At 42.4% G+C, this 16,404-nt stretch overlaps 1 protein-coding gene across 1 annotated transcript; it reads left to right on the forward strand.

The window, feature by feature from the left end:
• Positions 1-8,331: 8,331 nt before the first annotated feature.
• LOC121447827 (olfactory receptor 2A12-like) lies at positions 8,332-9,279 on the forward strand. Its single transcript, XM_041651110.1, has one exon. It carries the CDS (start codon positions 8,332-8,334, stop codon positions 9,277-9,279), a length of 948 nt encoding a protein of 315 aa, XP_041507044.1.
• Positions 9,280-16,404: the final 7,125 nt, after the last annotated feature.

Consider the following 16,404-nt stretch of genomic DNA (forward strand, 5'->3'; position numbering starts at 1 on the left):
TGATCTGTGTACTTGCTCCTTGAAAATATGAATCCCTGATTCTCTGGTAGTCTGCCTTAACATGATAGCCTACAGCCCTCTCCCTGAGGAAGGCTGGGTCGAAATATAGCCCTTAGTTCTTCCTCTGTACAAGGTATTAATGTAGTTCCAGGATCCTAACTTTACTGTAGAGATTAAAATTGTTGTACAACCCCCCACAAACTAGTTCCTATCCATGCAGGTCAGCACCATAGCACAGTCGGCTGTTTCTGTATCACACTATAGGAACAACAGCTTCTGACGCTCATTTTAGACCCCATGACCAGCCCCCCTGTAGAATGAACACATCCTGAAGCTGCCAGCAATGATGAGGAAGTGAAGACTCATATGTTTACAACTTCCTTCCTGTGAATTCTCTCTGCTTCCACCCACAAGCATCACCTCTAATGAAGATGCTGAGAGACCACAACTCATTCCTGATGCCCTGGCATTCCTGGTAGACAACCACTAAATTCATCAGCCTCACCCCCGACACCTAGCAGCTAGCTACTTCCTCATATGGCAACTCAAGTCACTCTTGGGGTTAGATTAAATGCCTGACATCTGAGGCTACTCAAATTCTGGTCAACCTGGGGAAAGCCTTAGCTGCTGCAAATCATTCTCTAGTGATGTTAGCTGTGCTTATCCTTCAGGTATTTTGTTTCTCTCTCTGTACTTTTACTCAAAATACCTATTGGGCTTTTGTCCCAGGACCCCCTACTTTTCACTCAGCTACATGGGATTGTGAAAAAAAATATGGTTGTTTTTAATGACTCCTTCTTACTCGGGGAGGAAGGATTTAGTTTCATATGTCATCACCTGGCCAAATACCAGGAGGTCTGCCTTTAAGTCCCATAAATCTCAATGTTAGTCAGTTCACTCACAATATCTGGTCTTTAAATGTAACTTCTCCTATAGATGGGTATCAACCAACTGGATGCCAACCTTCCTGGCATCATGTTCTCCCTAAAGGAATTTCCAAATTTGATCCATATGAAGAACTCCTTTCCTGACTAAATGTCCTGCTGAATAGAAGATATTTGCAGAGAGCTGCCTTCTAAGTTTATCTCGGGGAACAAAGCAGAGATGAGACTGTGGAAACCAAGGTGATTGACTGCATGGCTGATGGAGGAAGGTCATTGGCTAATAAAGGAACTGCCCTGGCCCATTTTATTGGTTAGAGGATAGGTGGGAGGAGTAAACAGAACAGAACGCTGGGAGGAAGAGGAAGTGAGGTCAGAGACTCCACAGTCCTCTCTGGAGCAGACGCCAGAGAGAGACGCCATGCCCCGCTCCCAGCATGAAGCTCCGACCCAGGATGGACATAGGCTAGAATCTCCCTGGTAAGCGCACCTTGGGGTGCTACACACAGATGATTAGAAATGGGCTAAATTAATATGTGAGAATTAGCCTAGAAGAGAATGGGCCAAGCAGTGATTAAATGAATACAGTTTGTGTGTTGTTATTTCGGGGCATAAGCTAGCCGAGCAGGCGGCTGGGGTGTTGGGGACGCAGCCCCACTGCCCCTAATACTACACATGGCTAAATTTCTCACTGGATGTCCCACCGAGTAGAAGAAAGTGACCCAATTATACAAGTACACGGGAAAAGTTGTGCCCAATAATCTATATACTGCTGAATCATTTGGTTTATGGTTTCACAGACATTTATTGTGAGAACAGTCATTATACAAAAGGTAGTGGGCCCAATGTCTTGCAACTGGGTTTATCTCCATCAGAACACATTCCTCTCATTTTATTTTCCAAACAGCCTTATATACCAAAACATAAACCGAGTGGGAAATACACCAGCATTCCGTTTCCTAGGTAACCAGGTGAATGATGTTTTGTCACATCCGCATCTACCTGTCTGTTGTGTATGCTAGCTGTTTCGTAGGCTTGAATCAGCATCTATATAAGGCATCCTCCAAATTACAAAGAAAGGAGCAAAACATCCTGACCCTTTGTTAGGGCACTTGACAACCTGTCTGCAGGGCTACCTGACCACCTGAGGTGGGGCCTATGGCTTCACAGCCTGGCTGCCATACCATATAGAAATATGGGCCTACAATCCTTGAAGAAAGAAATTGAAGAAAACACCAGGAAATGGAAATATCTCTCATGCTCTTGGGTAGGTAGAATTAGCATAGTAAAAATGAAAATCTAACCAAAAGCAATCTACATATTCAATGCAATGTCCATCGAAATCTGAACAAAATTCTTCACAGACCTCAAAAGAAAAATACTTAATTTCATATGGAAAGGCACAAATCCAGGATAACGAAAACAATCTCGTACAATAAAGGAACTTCTGGAGCATCACAATCCTTGATTTCAAACTCTACTATAGAGCTAAAGTACTGAAAACAGCCAGGTATTGGCATAAAGACGGGCAGGAGGACCAATGGAATTGAATCAAAGACCAGTATGTCAATCCACACACCTACAAAGAACTGATTTTTGACAAAAAAACAAAAAAATATGATGGGAAAAAAGCATATTCAACAAATGGTGCTGGCATAACGGGATATGAACATGTGGAAGAATGAAAATAGACACATATCCATCACCATGCACAAAACTCAAGTTCAGGAGGATCAAAACCTCAACATAAAACCAACCACGCTGAACCTCATAGACGCGAGAGAAGGAAGTACACTTGAATGCATTTACACAGCAGAACCCTTTCAATTGGTCACCAAGAGAACAAATAATCCAATAAAAAATGGGGTAGAGACCTAAAGAGAGAATTCTCAACAGATGAATCTAAAAGGGCTGAAAGATGCTTAAGGAATTGCTGAACACCCTTAGTCATCAGAGAAAGGCAAATTAAGACAACTGCCCGATGCCAGGCATGGAAAACTGGCCAGAACTGACATCATGGCATTTTATTCCTCTAGCCAGCCTAGAAGAAAAGAGGTTACTATCGGAATTCTACAGGAGGAGCAACTGAGGCAGAATTACAGCAAGTTCAAGAGAACATGCTCCAGAGCTTCATAAATTTTCATCCAAATTCTTATTTGCACCTAAGAGAGACGATCCCTTCAGAAAGTTTTCTCACTCCACTGTCATGGGATGTCGCTGCTGACTTCCGTGCTACTATGCTTGTTTATTTATATGAGCGTTTTCTCTGCACATTTGTATGTACAACACATGCATGCCTGGTCCCTGAGGAGGTCAAAAGACAACACCACACCCTCAAGAACTGGAGATATTGATTATTGTGAGCTGCCATGTGTGTGCTTGGAAACCAACTTGAGCTTTTTCTCATAGCTCAAGTCCCCATTGTAGTAACTCTTAATTAGCACCAGAGTAACCAGGTAACTTTCTCAGATATTACATGACAGAGAAGGGAGTACTCTAATTTATCCCAAGGTAGTTGAGGAAGGAAGAGGATTGTGACCTAAACAAGGTCTCTTTGAGGGTCAGGGCTCAGGGTTTGGGCTCCATGTAAAAGAGGAGTCAGAATGAGAACTTAAGTCCTTGATCTGTGTATCAGAAGACCAGGTCCCAACTCCTCACTTCTGAGCTGCTCTTATTCCCCAGTTAGTCTAGAAAAGATCACCAGTCCTCAACCTGCGAGTTGGTTTCACCTTGCTTATCTCCCAGGAGTCTCCCTGTACTGCTCTTGTTGACAGTATTAGTGTATCATTTGTAGCATCCCTACTGGGAACAGAAATGGCCCCTTCCCAGCTCCCCTTGGTAGTCTCAGAGAGGAGGCAGAGTTATAAAAACTCCGCATCTGTTCCCAGTGGGTAAAGGTGAAGATGTCTGAGCTTGTCTTTGTTAAGCAGGGTTTTATAGATGTCATTTTCAGCAGCTGGTACTGGCATACTTGCAGAGGAAATGACAAACCCAACCCTCAACATCTACAGCACCTTTGAATTTCTCCGGAGATTGACCTGCCTAGAATCCTGACACTCTGGACTCAGGTGCTTCAGGGGGCTGCCCCTTTATTCTCTTTCCTGTTAGAGAAAGAAACAGCTAGTTAGTGACACAGTCCTTGGATTGTCAACTGGTAAGATGGTCTCTGGCATTTGACTCGTGGGAGTTGTTGAGGCATCTGTGGGTTTAGTGATAATAATTGGTCAAGCCATCCATCTCCAGTTCCTCTGTGCACACATCTCAAACTCCCCAGACCTCTTCCCTTGTTGCCTGTATTTCTTTTTTCTCTTTATCAACCTTGTCCTTATGTCCTTCTTCCATTCTTCCTTTTTAAATTTATATGCACAGAGCGTTTGTTTAAAGACATTTTGAGTAAGAGAGTGTGGCATCTGGGCTCAAAGATCTCAAGTGAAGTAGAAAGCCATATCCCTGACAAAGCAGTGATGGCCAATTTCCTTAAAGGAGATATCATAACATAGAAACACGGTTTGATATTTTGTGGGTAGAACAACCTTGATTGGTTTTGGGTGGAAAGAAGTTATAAGTTTGCTGTAGCATAGACTGACCTTAAACTTTCTATATGTTCGAGTATATCCTTGGATTCCTCAACCTAAACCTTACAGATGCTGGCTTTGTAGGCTGGAGCTACCATGTGTCACCTTTTTCTGCTTGGAAATCAGCCATGAAGTTTTCATCTGTGAATGTTGGGCTCAGAGACTTGGACCAGCAGTCCTGGAGGGACACTGGAAGCCAAGTCAGAGACCACTGGGCTAGGAAACCACAAAAGTCTATGGATCATTAAACAGTGACCCAGTGCCTTAGAAATCATACCTCAAATATTTTTCCTTAGACTATTATAATTTTAATACATCCCAGGGCTGTGCACATGCAGACACAGGGGAAATTTCTTCAGGAGGCCTGGTCTATGTTTCACCTTCCCACTCTTACCTTGGAGGGCTCTGGCCTGTGCTGAGTCTCCATAAGCTCAACTAGATGGACAATGAAGACTTTGCCTTCCTCACCTCTGCACTTTAGATCCTGTGTTCCAGAAGCACAGAAGGTGACTGAGAGCCAGGCTCTCCTGTCAAACCACTCAAGTCCCACTTCTATGCAGAGGTTGTAATCTGGAATAAGATGCTCTCTCTAGGCAGTAGGTTTTCACCTGTAACACACAGTTTAGAACACTTCCTTTCATGAACTTGTGATTTTAAACTAAAGTTAGCACCACAACAGGTGAAATGTGTTATTTACCCGGTAAGTATTTGTTCTTCTTTATTATTGCAAAGGCTAGGGCATCACCCATATGATATTCTCCATCAGAAACATTTCTTTCTTAGTTGTGTGGGGTTTCATGCTGGAAGCAAAGACCTGTATTTTAAGATCTGCATTTTGTTTACAATCATCTTAAGCTCACAAGTTAAGGAAAATATTTACCTCTATCCCCTTTGCAGGGTCTAGGATATCAACCTGGCATCTTCTAGCAGAGACCTGCAGGCACCAGGCTCTGAAATCAATTAGCATTTTCCTTTGTTAGTCAATAATCACAGACCCTCAGTATTTACTTATCAGCTAGGGATGTCTCCGGACCTGAATTCCAGCAGACCTGAGTTTCCTGACACCCTTCCCTTCCCCCCTATATAACAGCTTCTGAGGAAATAATAAACGGGACGGATTGATCAGAAATCCTGTCTTGCCATCATTTTTCCTGTCTCTTGCCCCTTCATTCTTCTCCCCTAGGTTCTTCAGGGACCCCAGTTCGTATCCTGCTGGCCTGGATAGTTTCAGTTAACAAAAGAGTAACGTAGCATTTCTCCAAGTTGTTTGGTGTCAAAATAGATATCAGGACCTTCTAGAATTCTTCAAATTGCACCTGGACAATGAACAAGAAATGCAGGTTGCCATCTATCTGGGTTAGGTTGGGGATGTGGTAGCATAACAGGGACATCTGAGCTGACTCCTGCTGAGGATACAGTGTGGGTCATGTAATACAGGAGGTGGTCTCCCCTCTATGATGAGAATCTAGCCACATGTCTTAAGGTATGAGAGAGGCAGAAGCACACAGGATACCGGTAGTGCCTGCATGGAGATTTATTTGTTCATGGAGAGATTATAGACAGAAGAAACAGGTGATCTCTGGGTCTTGACAGGCAGGCAGGTTAAGGAATGACCAGCACATCTGACTCAATGGACAGGGCTTGGGAGCTCTTAAAAGGATTTTAACAGGGAACAGACGGGATCAGTGTGGTTTCTTTAAAAACTGCTGCAGTGGTCACATGGAGGACTTGTTGATGCAGACAAATGGCCGGCATTGAGAGGGGAAGTGGAGCCAAAGTCCCGCCCCTAAATAGAAGCTATTTGCAGTTGATACCTGCTATGAAAGGCAGAATCTGTCTTTTGCAATAGAGTGTCACTGTGCATATCAGTTATAGCAGGGCAGGCACCATGTCCGGAAGTAGTTAGCCAATAGGAAACTGATTCCATGGTTTCTTTTTGTTTTGGCATTTTTTTTTTTGGTTTAGATTTTCTTTCTTTTATTTTTTAAGAAGTGCCTTTTGTTTCATTTCAAATAGAGAATGGGAGGATAAAGATCATGAAGTTGAGTATGGAGGATCTTGGAGACTTTGGAGGAGGGGAAGAATATAATTTAAGTATATTGACTGAAATAATTTTTAAAACTAAAATAGAACAGACCATTAAAGTGGGAAATCCAGGAGATTAGGTGCATGCAGACTCTGATGCAGAAATGCTGGGAGAGATAATGGGCTTCTGACCTAGACTGAAAGAAAGGAAGCGTCACGAGCAGTAACTCGTCAGGAGAGGGGATGGGGACAGGGAAAGAGGAGACTGAGGATGTCAAGGAGTCTCTTTTATATTTCTACTCCCATCAAAATTCTTGCCTCATCCATTGTCTTGCTGATTAACAAGAGTGGTACCCTATTTCAGGCTGTTTTGAACAGTGTTTGGAAATTTTCTTTAGATGCCGATCCTTGAACGTATGTTTGTATGTGCCTATGTGTTTACGTATTGTTTCATGTTTACATTGCTGAGCAATGGAACAGATGTGTTCAACTTTAGGGAATACTGTCAGGCACACAGTAAAGTGATCGTTTTAATTTACTCTCATTGGATCCAGTTACTCTTGTCAGTGCTAGATTTTGTTATTGTAGACAGGCTGGTAGGCATTTGGTGATGTGAAATTGAGGAGAAGAGGGTGGGCATTGGCACTGTAGTGTTCTTTGCAATTTCCAGATGAATAATGGTGCTGAGAACCTTAGCCAGATCAGTGCTTACAACTGCCTTGTGAAATGCCTGTTAGGTATTGTTTTCTATTCCATTGGAGTATCTGTTTTTATGATATATATTTCCAATTCTTTGCATACATATATTGAATACATCTTTTTCACTTTTTCTAGAGTACCATTAATTTTTCCCTCTATGGAAACTGCTTTTCTTTTGAAAGAATCTTACGTTTGCTCTCCTAAAATGATAGATACATTCTATCAGGTTTGATTCCAAAAAAAAAAAATCATTGCTTTAGATTTAACACTCAAACTTACATTACACCTGGGATTGGTTGTTTGTCTGCAGAGGAATAGAGGAATAAAAAAAATGACTTTCCTTCTTCTAGATCCACATGATCCATCAACATTCCCTGGGAAGACGACAGTGTCTCCAGTGCACTGCACACATGACCTTCTGTCATTACTCATAGGACTACGTGTGTGTGGGTCTGTGTCTGATGTTTGTTCTGTCTTCATCTATTTGCTTTCTCTCTAATTAACATATGTCTGGTGTGTGTGTGTGTGTGTGTGTGGTCAGACACTGACAGGATCCTTCCTAAGTTGCTCTCACCTTATTCCTTGAGGCAGGGTCTCTCAGTTGAACACAGTCCCATCATTTCATCTAGTGTATCTAGTTGCCTTATTCTGGGGAATCTTCTGTCTCTGCCTTTCCTGACCTGAAATGAGAATGCATATGACTTATCATGTGTTATGTGGTGATTTCAGGAGTTATTTGATATGCTTTACATAGTCGTCATAATCCCGAGACATGAGTATCATCAGTCTAGTTTCATAGATAAGGAGCCTGAGGCATTGGGAGGTTCAGTAACTTGAACTGTGCACTCAGAAACCCCATTCCAGCCTTTCTTGTCTTAATTAAAAATTATAATTTTTATTTTATGTGTATGACTTTATGCCTACATAATGTTTGTGTACCATGTGTGTGTCTTCATGTGGAGATAAGCCAATGGAACCAGATCCCCTGGAAGTGGAGTCACACTGCTCTGAGCAGTCTGGTTTCCTGGAGCAGCAGTCAGTGCTCTCAATCTTTGAGCCATCTCTCCAGCCTGGATCTCCCCTTTCTGCCTCTATAGTTGGTCTGTGTCAGGTAACACAGAGATGAATATGATTCTCTTACAGGCCTCACCATGTTGATGATTCCAGGGCAGAACCAAAGCTGGGTTTCTGAGTTTATCCTGCTTGGCTTCTCCAGTGACCCCACAACCAACAGCATCCTCTTCATTGTCTTCCTTCTCATCTACCTGAGCTCAGTCATGGGCAATGGGCTCATCTTCCTGCTGATCTGCCTGGACACACATCTGCACACTCCCATGTACTTCTTCCTCTGTATACTCGCCATGTTGGATATGGGCTGTGTCACCACCACCATGCCCCAGATGTTGGTGAATCTTCTTGCTAAATCTCAGACCATCTCCTTTTCTGGCTGCTGGATACAGATGTATGTGTTTGGTGCCCTGGCTACTACTGAGAGCACCTTCTTTGTTGTCATGGCTTATGACAGATATGTGGCCATTTGCCACCCTCTGCGTTATACTGTCATCCTCAACTGGGGACTGTGTATATGGTTGGCAGCAGGGACCTGGATCTGTGGTTTCTTCTTCTCTCTGTTACATACATTCTTTATCATGAGTCTGCCATATTGTGGGCCTAACAAGGTTAGTCACTATTTCTGTGACAGCCCTTCAGTGCGTAGCCTGGCTTGCATGGATACCCACCTCATTGGGATGGTAGACCTGGTCTTGAGTGTTTTTGTGATTGTTACTCCCTTTTCCCTCATTGTAACCTCCTATATTCGTATCGCCATGGCAATTCTCAAGATCAAGTCCACCCAAGTCCACAGCAAGGCTTTTTCTACCTGTGCCTCCCACCTGACTGTGGTCACTTTCTTCTATGGTCCATCCACTTACATCTACATGAAGTCCAATTCCAGCTACTTCCCTGAACGAGACAAGCAGATCTCACTGTTTTACAATGCCTTCACTGCCTTGCTCAATCCTGTGGTCTATAGTCTGAGAAACAAAGACATCAAGAGGGCATTTCTCAAGGCAATAGGAAATATTAAAGTGTACTGTTGAACCACAATCAAGTACAAGCTGAGATAGTGAATTCAATGTTTACGGGACTGTGTCTTTAGTATATGTAACTGACCTGCATGTTTAAAGCCATGTAGTAATTGATAATTGGCATAAACCATTGTGAAACCATGGGCATTCTTTTAATTGACAGAATATACTAAGGTTTAATTCAAAGCACCTCAGTAATCTCACTGGTTTATACCTGTAGACATTTATTCTTTTTAAATATATATTTTATTCATTCTTTGAGAATTGCACAGTATGTTCTTCAATCCCACTCATTTCCCAGTCCTTCCATATCTGCCCTCCACCCTTGTAATTTTCCTTCAAAATAAAATAAAAAATTAAAATAAAGAAATCCAATATCTCATGAACCCCTCTTGTAATGATCTGTTTATCACTCACATCCTTCTCTTACGACAATCATAGCCATTGCATCTCCTGTTCTGTGGTACTGTACCACTCAGCTCCTCTGTCTTTCCTGCATCTCCATCATACATTCGTTTATCATAGTGGCATTGAAAGATCTGGTGTGTCATGCAGTTATCCTTTTCCCATACAGCTTTAGTTGCAAATATTCATTACAGTGAGTCATGGCTCTCATTCAAAGCCTCTGGCTTCTGCTATAGTCTCACCTAGACTCCACTCCGACCTGTTCTCACCCAGAGTCATGGAGATCCTCTGTCTATGGTTCTACAAGACAGGCCCCTTCAGGCTCAAAATGAAGGCCCTGGATCTGGGCCTGTGTGGTAGCTGAGTTGGTCAACATGGGTCTCCACCAGGCCTCTCCCCAATAAGGGTCAGGGCCAGCTCTTCCCTACTCCGGGAGAGGTGGGGCAAGCCCCACCCATGCCACTGCCCAGAATGCCTTGTAGTTCCTGGTGAGAAATTAGGCAAGAGTTCTTATAAGTGGCAGCCTGCAGGCACAGGGCAGCACTCCTGTGGGTAGTGGTCATTGAGGGGAAAGACAAGCTCTCCTGCCCCTACATCAGGGCTGGTAGTGCAGGTCAGTGAGTCATGGGGCCAGCTTTTCCAAGTGCAGTGGCTGGCGAGAGGTTGGATCCTAGTGTTTGGATTAAAGGCATGTGCCACCATACCTGGCTCTTTTGTCATTCCTTTTTTTTTTTTTTATCAATGCCCACAATTAACTGGGTACACATGGACTGGGTCCCATATCCGGCATCATCAAATGTCTGTGTGCATCCACGGATATCTCTAGTCATCTATGAAAGAATAAGCAGGCAATATGAGAAAGTGACCTAAGTGGCATACTCCTGTTTTATCCCTCCCCAAACCTGAGCCTGTCATCCTCATAGGCACTTCCCTATGGTACGTTGAGTAGTAGGAGCAAACTCATGCTGGTTAAACATAGTTCTATATGACATGTCTGCCCCAACTAATAGGGGACACCAGAACACTGTATCCCATTTCTGCGATGTGCCTGAAGACAGCAATGAGGAGAACCCATTCAAGGGACAGAACAGTGTTCATGATATTTGGTTAGTATGAATAAATGTCTTTCATGTAAGAGTCTATATTGATGAGTGTACTGTGTCCCATGGATTGGTTACATGATCATGAATTTCCATGGAATATAATTGTAAAATTAGAGAGAATAAATGTGAAGAGATCTGTGGGTAGCGTTCTTAGAAACGGGAAGAATACTAAGACATTTCCATCTCTCCTGAATCTGCATCAGAGTTGTCCTCAACAGTAAAGGACACAGGAGTTAAGTAGATGGGATGGACATTATCTGCAGATACCTCTCAGCTCCTTCTCTGATCATACTCTGTTCTGCTTGTCACGGTCATCTTCACTGTCAACTCTTTTGACTATAGAATCACCATGGAACATCTATCTTGGATGTTGTGAGTGTGTTTCTAGAAATGTTTACCTGATGAGGGGTGCTCCTCCTTCACTGTGGTTGTCACTTTTCTAGGGGCTGGGGTTCTAGAATGTATAAAAGGAGAATGGTTTCAGCAAGGACATATATCGGTCTGCTTCCTGGAAATACAATTTGACCTCAAATCTGCTCCTACTACCATGACTTCTCTGTTATTACTATGTCCTTAGATACTCAGAATAGATAGCCAGTTTCTCAAGTGGCTTTATCATCGCAACAAGGACCATAACTAATAACTTGCCCAGTGAACTGATGAACACCAGGCTCTGGTGTGAGAGTTGGAGGTTCTACATGAACTCAGCAGCATGACCATCTATTGATTTAAAAGCCATCCTTGCCTCACCCTCCTTTTCTTCTGTTCTTATGTTGAGTTGCTTGTTAAACATTTATCACTCCTTACCAATTACGATATCTTATTTCTTGCATGTAGAGACACTTGTATGCTACCAACAGCGCTACAGTTCAGATTCCCTACCTAGAAATCAAGATTAACACTAAATTTCATATGGATGTTTTAGCTGTGAAATGAGTTGCTTTAAGCTATCATTTGAAAGACTAAGAAGCATTCTTAAATATTGTCCTTGCCACGATCATCACCATCATCCTTCTTTAGAGTTTGTTGTTACTGCTGTTGCCTTCATCATTTAACCTGCATCTTCTTAGCTTGCCAGATCTGCGTGTCATTCTCTCGGTTTATATAAAATTATAGCCATCAGAGCTTACTTAAGCTTTTCTATCCTCAGAATTTTCATACCGTAAGGCATTTTCTTAGACCTTTAGAATTTGTATGGACTTTTAAACTTTTCTCTTTCCATCTAATAACTTATCAGAGACATGAGTAGCTATCATTGAGAATAGTCATTGCAAGGCATGTTCCTTTAGTGAAAAGTTACAACTGAAACCTATTCATTCTTTAATATGAAGCCTGTTAGCAAGGCAAGCCTGTCTGATTTTTCTTAAGAAGAGACTTAGTAACTCTAGAAGAATGAACAAGGGGGCTACAGCCTTGGGGGAAGGTGCTGGTTGCCTCTTGCTGCCTAGCTGACAGTGCATCAGAAGATCAGCTCCCACCTCCTCATCTCTGAGCTGCTCTTATTCCCCAATGTCTAGAAAAGATCACCAGTTCTCAACCCATGAGTTTGTTTCATCTTGCTCTTTTCCCAGAGGTCTCCCTACAATGCTCTTGTTGACAGCATTCACGGATCATCTTAGCATCCCTACTGGGAACAGAAATGCCCCTACCCAGCTCCCCTTGGTAGTCTCAGAGAGGAGGCAGAGTTATAAAAACTCCGCATCTGTTCCCAATGGGTAAAGGTGAAGATGTCTGGGCTTGTCTTTGTTAAGCAGGGTTTTATAGATGTCATTTTCAGCAGCTGGTACTGGCATACTTGCAGAGGAAATGACAAACCCAACCCTCAACATCTACAGCACCTTTGAATTTCTCTGGAGATTGACCTGCCTAGAATCCTGACACTCTGGACTCAGGTGCTTCAGGGGGCTGCCCCTTTATTCTCTTTCCTATTAGAGAAAGAAACAGCTAGTTAGTGACACAGTCCTTGGATTGTCAACTGGTAAGATGGTCTCTGGCATTTGACTCGTGGGAGTTGTTCAGGCATCTGTGGGTTTAGTGATAATAATTGGTTAAGCCATCCATCTCCAGTTCCTCTGTGCACACATCTCAAACTCCCCAGACCTCTTCCCTTGTTGCCTGTATTTCTTTTTTCTCTTTATCAACCTTGTGTCCTTATTTTCTTCTTCCATCCTTTCTTTATTAATTTATATGTACAGAGTGTTTGTCTGTTTTAAGACATGTTGAGTAACAGACTGTGGAGTTCTGGGCTCAAAGATCTCATGTGAAGCAGAAAGCCATAACCCTGGAAGTGCAGTGATGGTCAGAGTCCTTAAAGTAAACACCACAACATAGAAACACAGTTTGATATTTTGTGGGTAGAACAACCGTGACTGTTCTGGGGTGGATAGAAGTTATGAGTTTGCTGTAGCGCAGACTGGCCTTAAACTTTCTATATGTTCGAGTATATCCTTGGACTCCTCAACCTAAACCTTACAGATGCTGGCTTTGTAGGCTGGAGCTACCATGTGTCACCATTTTCTGCTTGGAAATCAACCATGGGGTTTTCATCTGTGAATATTGGACTCAGAGACTTGGACCAGCAGTCCTGGAGGGACACTGGAAGCCAAGTCAGAGACCACTGGGCTAGGAAACCACAAAAGTCTATGGATCATTAAACGGTGACCCAGTGCCATAGAAATCATACCTCAAATATTTTTTCCTTAGACTATTATAATTTTAATACATCCCAGGGCTGTGCACATGCAGACACAGGGGAAATTTCTTCAGGAGATCTGGTCTATGGTTCCCACTCTTTCCTTGGAGGGCTCTGGCCTGTGCTGAGTCTCCATAAGCTCAACTAGATGGACAATGAAGACTTTGCCTTCCTCACCTCTGCACTTTAGATCCTGTGTTCCAGAAGCACAGAAGGTGACTGAGAGCCAGGCTCTCCTGTCAAACCACTCAAGTCCCACTTCTATGCAGAGGTTGTAATCTGGAATAAGATGCTCTCTCTAGGCAGTAGGTTTTCACCTGTAACACACAGTTTAGAACACTTCCTTTCATGAACTTGTGATTTTAAACTAAAGTTAGCACCACAACAGGTGAAATGTGTTATTTACCCGGTAAGTATTTGTTCTTCTTTATTATTGCAAAGGCTAGGGCATCACCCATATGATATTCTCCATCAGAAACAATTCTTTCTTAGTTGTTTGGTGTTTCAGTTAACAAAAGAGTAATAAAGCATTTCTTCTAGTTGATTGGTGTCAAAATTGATGCCAGGACCCACTAGGATTGCTCAAATTGCAACTGGACAATGAGCAAGAAATGTATGATGTCACCTACATAGGTTAGGTTTGGGAGGTGGTAGCATAACAGGGAAGGCTTCCTGGCTGAACCGACTCCTCCTGTGGCCGTGGTGAGGGCAACATGATGCAGGAGGTAGTTTCCCCTCCAAGATAGGAATCTAGGCACTTGTCTTAAGATATGAGAGGGACAGAGGTATGCAGAACACCAGGAGTGCTTGCATGGAGATTTGCCCATGGAGAGATTACAGACAGAGGAGACAGGTACTGAGTCAGGGTCTTGACAGGCAGGCAGGTTAAGGAATGACCTGCACATCTGACTCAATAGACAGGGCTTGGGAGCTCTTAAAAGGATTTTAACAGGGAACAGACGGGATCAGTGTGGTTTCTTTAAAAACTGCTGCAGCGGTCACATGGAGGACTTGTTGATGCAGACAAATGGCCGGCATTGAGAGGGGAAGTGGAGCCAAAGTCCCGCCCCTAAATAGAAGCTATTTGCAGTTGATACCTGCTGTGAAAGGCAGAATCTGTCTTTTGCAATAGAGTGTCTCTGTGCATATCAGTTATAGAAGGGCAGGCACCATGTCCAGTATTAGTTAGTCAACAGGCATCTGATTCCAGGTCTTTGTTTTGGTATTTTTTGTTTATATTTTCTTTCTTTAATTTTTTTAAAAAGTGTCTTTTGTTTTGTCTTGAAAGAGAGAATGGGAGAAACACAGGAAGATGAGTGGGGAGGATCCTGGCAAATTTGGAGGGTGGGAAGATTATGATTAAAGGTATTGATCCTAGCTCAGGCTATGTTGAACAGTTTTTGAAATTTCCTTTACACGTCTTTCCTTGAGCATATGTTTCTATGTGCCTATGTGTTTACATATTGTTTTAGAAATATCGGCAATATTTATATTGCAGAGGAATGGAATATATGTGTTCAACTTTAGGGAATACTGTCAAGCACACAGTAAAGTGATCGTTTTAATTTATTCTCATTGGATCCAGTTACTCTTGTCAGTGTTAGATTTTGTTATTGCAGACAGGCAGGTAGGCATCTGATGATGTGAAATTGAGGAGAGGACGGTGGGGATTGAACTGTGGTGTTCTTTGCGATTTCCAGATGGATAATGGTGCTGAGAACCTAAACCTCATCAGTGTCTACAACTGCCTTGTGAAATGCCCGTTTAATATTGTTTACTATTCCATTGGAGTATCTGTTTTTGTGATATATATTTCTAATTCTTTGTGTACATATTTTAAGTACTTCTTTTTCACTTTTTCTAAATTACCATTAATCTTTTCTCTCCATAGAAATTGCTCTTTTGAAAAAAAAATCTTACGTTTGCTCCCACTAAAATAACAGTTACATTCTATCAGATATGATTCCAAAATATTGGTTGCTTTACATTTACCACTCAAACCTACAGTACACCTGGAATTGATTGTTGTCTGCAGAGGAAGCTAGGAGTAAAAAAAAAAAATGACTTTCCTGTTCCTAGATCCACATGCTCCATCAGCATCCCCCAGGAATACTACAGTGTCTCCAGTGCACTGCTCACGTGACCTTCTGTCAGTATTCATAGGACTACATGTGTGCTTACTGCGTCTGACTGACGTCTGTTCTGTCTTCATCTACTTGCTTACTCTCTATTTTGCATATGTCTGTGGTGTGTGTGTGTGTGTGTGTGTGTGTGTGTGTAGTCGTAGACTGGCAGTGAATCTTTTCTAAACTGCTCTCACCTTATTCCTTGAGACAGGGTCTCTCAGTTGGACACAGTGCCCATCATTTCATCTAGTGTAGCTAGTTGCTTTATTCTGGGGATCTTCTGTCTCTGCCTTCCTAGATCTGAAATGAGAATGTAAGACTGCATACAACATATTATGTGTTATGTGATGATTTCAGGAGTTATGTGGGATGCTTTAGATATTCATCATAATCCTGAGACATGAGCCTCATCAGCTTCATTTGATACGGAAGAGACTGAGGCATAGGGAGGTTCAGTACCTTGAGAGTATAGAAACTGAACAGTGTGCTCAGAACCCACGCCCCAGCCCTTATTTTCTTAATTAAAAATTATTATTGTCCTCGACCAAACAGTGGATAAGGAAAATGTGGCACATTTACACAATGGAGTACTACACAGCAGAAAAAAATAATGATAGCGTGAATTTTGCAGGCAAATGAATGGAGCTAGAATGCATCATTTTGAGTGAGGTAACCCAGACCCAGAAAGACATTTATCACATGTACTCACTCATAAGTGTTTTTTAAACATAAAACAAAGAAAGCTAGCCCACAAATCGCAATCCCAGAGAACCTAGACAACAATGAGGACTCTAAGAGAGTCTTCCATAGA

The sequence above is a fragment of the Microtus oregoni genome, unplaced genomic scaffold (assembly GCF_018167655.1).
Source record: "Microtus oregoni isolate MIOR12 unplaced genomic scaffold, Mior012 000005F_ref0000423, whole genome shotgun sequence".
Lineage (NCBI taxonomy): Eukaryota > Metazoa > Chordata > Mammalia > Rodentia > Cricetidae > Microtus > Microtus oregoni.